The sequence below is a fragment of the Primulina eburnea genome, chromosome 4, assembly GCF_022965805.1.
Source record: "Primulina eburnea isolate SZY01 chromosome 4, ASM2296580v1, whole genome shotgun sequence".
Lineage (NCBI taxonomy): Eukaryota > Viridiplantae > Streptophyta > Magnoliopsida > Lamiales > Gesneriaceae > Primulina > Primulina eburnea.
In genome coordinates, this window is record NC_133104.1 from 44132749 (window position 1) to 44139395 (window position 6647).

At 35.3% G+C, this 6647-nt stretch overlaps 1 protein-coding gene across 1 annotated transcript; it reads right to left on the minus strand.

The window, feature by feature from the left end:
- Positions 1–775: 775 nt before the first annotated feature.
- On the minus strand, positions 776–4578 carry LOC140829398 (6,7-dimethyl-8-ribityllumazine synthase, chloroplastic-like). The gene is made up of 8 exons (XM_073192598.1): positions 4341–4578; positions 3978–4090; positions 3750–3845; positions 2325–2420; positions 2057–2135; positions 1477–1523; positions 1310–1369; positions 776–945 (listed from the first exon to the last, which is right to left on the minus strand). The coding sequence occupies exons 1-8, from the start codon at positions 4495–4497 to the stop codon at positions 904–906; spliced, it is 690 nt and encodes a 229-aa protein (XP_073048699.1). The 5' UTR covers positions 4498–4578; the 3' UTR covers positions 776–903.
- Between the last annotated feature and the right edge of the window lie 2069 nt (positions 4579–6647).

Sequence of the window (6647 nt, forward strand, 5' to 3'; positions counted from 1 at the left end):
ATATCAGTCTGTGAACAGCGCTTCGCTCCTTATATAGGCTGCACCGTGCTGACCCATTCCCATTCAATCTGTTGGAGAAAGGGTGGCTACTAGAAGCTAGTCTCATACCTGGCTCAAGCCGGACCCTTACTTGAAGTAATTAGCCATTGCGGGTAGAGCCCAACTGCTTGAATAGAATAGCGAACTTTCTTTCTGAGGTGTGGTCTATCCGAATAGCTAGAAGCAGAGCGATAAGAAGAAAAGCGGTGGGTTTCCAAGAACCGGAGATGGTGTTCTATATATACGGAACAGCACGAACAATCCTTGACCTTTCGATTGAGGGTCTTCTTTTTATAGTGTTCTTACTCTTAGGATAGAGCTTCAGTGTCCGAGCCCGATCTCTTCCTTTTATTTATTTCTTCCTTAGTTTAGAATTGAGATGATATAGGAAAGAAAGAGTTGACTGAAAGAGCTTTCTCTCGGACTGAGTTAGATAGGGCTTCCTCTCTCAGACTTTCCTCCTCCTCCGTCCTCTCTTTTTGTTTTCCCTTGTCCGGCTTTCATACCAGAGTGGATAGCCCTAGGGACTTTCTTTATAGGCCGATTTAAGTTAAGAAAATTTTTTTAGCGGGATGACAAGATATTTTTCAATTTTTAGTTATACAAAAAGGAAGGGCCTTATTACGTGGGTCAACGTATATAATCAATAACTTGATGAAGCAATCAATTCCGATTAAGAAGACCTACTTCTCCACCCTGTGGAAGAATAGAATCATAAAAGCGAGGTGATCGGCAGTGAGCACAAAAGTTCAAACCAAGAAGAGGGATAATTTAGTTTCCAAGAGATACACGGCCAAGCACAACTGCAGAAGTGGATAGCAAAGCAAAATGCGGCAAAGCTTCGGACTGCAGGCTATGCTCGTGTCAAAGCTTGAGATGATGCTCGAATAAAGATGCCATCTCGATCTGCCAATCGAAACTCAATCAAGAATCGATGACCAACATATTTAGACAAATTTTTAAAAATTCCAAGTTGAATCAAATTTCAGGACAGATCACGCTACATACAGTAAGCCTCATGAACTAGTACAGAACATGAAGCCTTGAGATTTATACGGTTCTTTTACTTTTATACTGTTGACATTAATCCACTTTATTTCAATGACAATACAAACTGTTCCGTTTTGAATTGATTTAATGTGAAAATGGTAATGGTCAAGGGAGCAATACTGGGATTGATCATCCACAAGAAAATATAGTCAAGGAAATCAACTGACCAACTTCAGAAAGTGAAAAGGAGGACAGAGATGTTAATTTGTAGTCAACTTACGGCTGTCAAAGCTGCTTCAGCACCTTTATTTCCTGACTTACCACCGGCCCGGTTTAATGCCTGCAAAATAAGGACAACGCAATTACTTATTAAATAACAGATTTTTTCTCTTATTTCAACACCGTGTAGATCCCACAAACATGAAAATAATTTATCCGCCAATTTACCTGCTCCATGCTATCACACGTCAAAACACCAAATATGCAAGGCACGCCTGCAGTCAATATAATACAGATACAAATCAATCAATCAAGACTACAACAATAATTAGATACATGATAATACCCTTTGCGAGGAAGTCTATTCAACAGCTCAGCCTGAATGATCAAACCAAAGATTTTTTTTTTCTTTCCAAAACCACAATATCCTATCCAAGCACTCTCTCGTTGTTGCAACATGGCATTGGGGTATATAGAATCCACAAAGTGAAGGATGGAAAAAAAAATTGTCTCAGTGAGGGACTAGGAAAAAAGATGAAGAAGCATAAATCATTTGTGTATTGTTTTTACTCCTTATTCTTTTCTTAAAGGTTAATTCTTATTAAATGAAGAGCTCATCAAAAGATGTCTAGAAAATATTTGCAGCCGAAAAAGAAAATATTGCTGTATTGGTAGTGCATAGCATATAATCCAACAAGCAAACCAAAACCCTAATTAAAACCCGAACGGTGAACTCAAAATGCCCGAAAATGGGAGGTGGATTTTAAATGCACCAATTTTTTATTTTATTCTGCCATACATAAGTCACCTGAATTCAGGCCAGCTGATAATACTCCAGAAGCAGCCGAATTAGCCACAGCATCATAGTGGGTGGTATCACCTCTAATCTACTGGTCAAAAAGGATACAAAAAGAGAAGTCAACTATTACTTATAAAAGGCAACAATAAATACATCAACCAATAACAAGAATAGTTACATATATGAGCAGCAAAAAAGGACATCACAATTAGCAGAGCAAGAGGCGGGAGGGAACCATGAAACTTCAATCACTTAGGACCTGTGTTGCAAAGCTTACCACAGCTCCAATACACACGATTGCTTGGTATTTTCGCGATTTTCCAAGTTTCTCAGCAACCACGCCAATTTCAAAACTACCAGGAACCCAAACAACCTAAGGTAAGATGAAAAAAGATGCAATTTTTCAGCTTTACCTACAAAAAACCAACACATATATAGGATGCAACTTTATAGTCAGAAGATTTTCCATATAATACTACAGCATAAAGGCTAAATTAAAGTCAGTCTAAGAGGACATATTGCAACCAGTAGCACACAACAACGTTTTTCCTTCTAGGTTTGTGCTGTATTTTGCATGCCTCCACTAATATTTACCAGTATATCAGAATCATGATAGGAAACAAACACACATGTTACACTTCATCGCACAGCTGTTTTCCCCCAGCAGCTTTCTTTAAGTCGGTTTTAGTGAACTTGTTCTGATCTCAAATCACAGCCTCCTTGCATTTGGCCATAATGCAAATCAGGTCTTCGATATTGGAATAAAGTTGTCAATTTACAAAAATAATTACTACCATGATACTGAACTAGTAGGGATGTAAATGAACCAAACGGTTTGTGAGCTATTCGAAGGTCGGCTCGATAAAAAGCTCGTTTGAGTTTGTTTGTTAATCATATCAAACCAAGCCCAAGCTCGATTTTGAGCTAAAAAATTTAATCAAACCAAGCTCAAGCCTAAGGATATTCGACTCATGAGCACGCAAACATATTTGATAATAGGCTCGCGAGCTCGAGCTCGAGCTCGGCTCGTTTAGGTGGCTCGCAAACATGATTTTGGAATGTTCAATAATATACTTATTTATGTTTTTTTTGCTCTTATTTGTGTCGTTTTGGTTATTTATGAATGAATTTACATTTTTATGTCTGATTTAAAATTAGTTTATAGATATATTTAATTTTTAACAAGCTCGATTCAAACTCAAACTCGAGCTCAATTCTATGCTTATCGAGCTCGAAAACGAGGCAAGCTAAATTCAGGCTTGTTAAACATGTTAAACGAGCTATTAATGAATCAAGCTCGAGCATTGCTTGATTAACATGCTAAACGAGCTTTTAACGAGCTCAGTAATTTCAATACAAACCAAGCTCGAGCCTGATAATAGAAGCTCGAATCGAGCTCGAGCCTCAAACAGTTTTAAACAAACCAAGCTCAAACCTGATACTGTTTGGTTTGGTTTGGATCGTTTACATCCCAATGAACTAGTGAGAAAGGGACACTGTGCACTGCTTGATAAAGATTAGAATAAGCATCGGATGACTAGGATGCACCGCAACCAAATATTAACATTCACAAGGGAAAAAATATTTCCTGCGTACAACATTATATATAGTGAACACAAAGCCACTTTCGTATTCCATGCATCTATGTAATGTTCACTTACAATTATATAATAGAAAAATGATAAGAAGTGAGATAACTAACATCAATATCCTCTTCTTTAACCGAATATTGCTCGAAGGTTTTTAAGGCTCCCACTAAAAGCGGCTTAGTAACAATCTCGTTGAACCGCGCCACCACCTTCACACCAAATAAATAAGTAAGCATATAAAATTCTCATTAAGATACATATAAGTAAGTAGATTTGATATATAGAACGTAAATAACTCTGGCAAAAATATTATATAAAACAAGTTATCTAAATTTACGCACGATGGCAAACCGGAGGCCCTCGGCAGAGGTAACTGATCCAGTCAACTGCCGAACAGCCAATGTATGCAAAACGTCATCTTTCTTTCTCGACTTCTCAATAGGAAATCCAAAACCTGCAAACAATGCTCACACAATCAACAACAACGTATATACATTTGCACACAGAATAGAACCCTGACTAAAAAGAAATAACAACCACCACGCAACGAATTACAAAATCAATAATTTTCTACCAAACTTTTCCATCCATTTAAAAACACACAGATTGAATCTAAATTTAACAGGAAAATCAACCGGAATCGAACGCAACTAGAACACAAAAAAGATCAAAACAGAAAGGGAAAAAAACACAAACAAACAAACCTACGCGAAGCGAATGAGCAGTAGCCGCAGCTAAACTTGCGGGCTTAGTATTGCACGTATAATAGCAGCAGTAAAGCGAACATTGGTCGAGAGATTTCTGAAGATTTGTGAAATTGACACGAGATGTAGGTGAAAGAAGAGAACTAAACGAAGCCATTCTTCCAGAAAGAAATGCAGCACAGAGATGGCTTTCTCGATTCTTCCACTGTTAGTCTGAGGGTTAGCTCGGAACGGGTCAATCAATTGAGTTGGGCTTTGAAAATATATTTGGGGCTTAATGATGTTTCTGTTGGGTCAATGTCCCCATTATTATGGGCTTAATGTTCAGTCACTCTAGACGGGCCTGCGTTAGCCCAATGAAAGCCACCTTGTTTTGGATTTTTTTTTTAAATAAACAGTACGTAATTTGATAATTTCCAGTAATTTAGCATAAATATTTCATGTAGAACCGAGTACTTATCATTTTACCAAAAACTATTACTAATGGTAATGGTACAACCAGGGGCGGAGGCACACTATCTTATACCCGGGCTAGCCCAATTTTTTTTAAAAAAATTATATGTAAATTTTGTATAATTTTGGAATAATATGATATTAGTTCGGATAGATCAATTTCAAATATTAAAAGATTGTAGAGTTTAAAATTCTAGCCCGGACGGAGCCATATTTCTGGCTCCGCCACTGGATACAACTCAAATCTTTTAAACCGCACAGCAGCTCAAGTACCACAGTTCGATCACTCTACCAAACACTGACAATTATTGCACCTAACATTGTACGTAACAAAGAAATTAGCAAAATGAATACAAATCAGTACTCGTGCAACATGTTCATCCAAGTCATTTTTCATGTAGTTAATATCATTAAATATGGCATTAAAATGATTTAACTTTCAATTTCCACCACATACTAATATACGAGCAGAAATATCAAATTTAAAACATGTTTCGTTACATAATTTTCATTTTATTAGTGTCTTAACTATTACATAGAAATGCATTCCTTTCAACTTGTACTACTTTATTGCCGCTGATTGATTTTCTAATTGTAAGTATATACATGACATGACATTGATTTAAAATATGATAATCAAAGAAATAAATGTGATGCAGATAATTTTATAAACATTCAGCAATGATAAAAATATGTAAAATACTTATTTATTTTATTTTTATGATTTAAAATTTCTAATAATACTACAGTATATACTCTTGATACTAGTAGGAGCATCAGAGACATCCACAACATGAAAAAAAAAATTTATTTTTTTTATTGTTTGAGTTATGATAATATTTAACAATCTAAAGTATTATTGTAATGGATATTACTGAATTAATCACTGACTTTTGCAATCAATATGTTCCGTAAATAAAATGTGAAACTGTGATTTTAATTTGTTTCGCGATTTTGGTAATATATATGTTATTTATTTACGGTCTTAGTAATGTATTTTTAAATGTTTGACAATTATATATAGTCTTTTTAATTGAAAGTGTGATGCGACACTATATATACTTGAAGTATTTCTCCACTATGATGTGGTCAAATGTTAGTCCTTGGATCATCAACATATATACCAACTTCCATACAAATGCGAGAGACTCGTGACATGATCTAATATTGAAATAAGGAGAAAAACACTCTCAGCATAGTATAAACTAACATAATTTTTATGTACATAAAGTGACCACTCGAGAGACAATCTTAGACTTTCTCAGCGACAAAGAACTCGTCTGGGGTAAGACGTAGATCCATTAGCTACATTTCGTTACGAAGATCTGTTCACCTTCTATCGGTCTGACCGACGATCCAGTTTCCCTTCCCCTCGAATTGTGAGAAGCTTCATTTTTTATCCCTAAATAAAATCACTCAATTTGGACTATCGGGGACGACCCATCAATCCCTATCTTAAGAGAGTATTAGTTGAGAGTCTGTAATACTGAGTCGTATAGGAAAGCTTCGGAAACTAATATAATTAATTATTAGGAAGAAATGTTTTCTTTGCACTACTTTATTATACACTCAAATTTCAAACTTTGATTTATTTGTATTAAATGACAAGCCATCAACATGGTAATTTTTACCTTCCATTAATTTTTTTCCCATGAAAAAATTGTGCTTATTGGAATTTAATCTATATAACTGATGGATGTTTTAGATGAATGGAAAATAAAAATAAAAATTTGACAGCCACGTGTTATATAATATTTTTTTTCTGAAAAATAATGATGCAGGATGATATATGACTGTTACATATGTCTGAGTTATAATTATAAAAAATATAAGCATTTTTTTATTCATATTTAA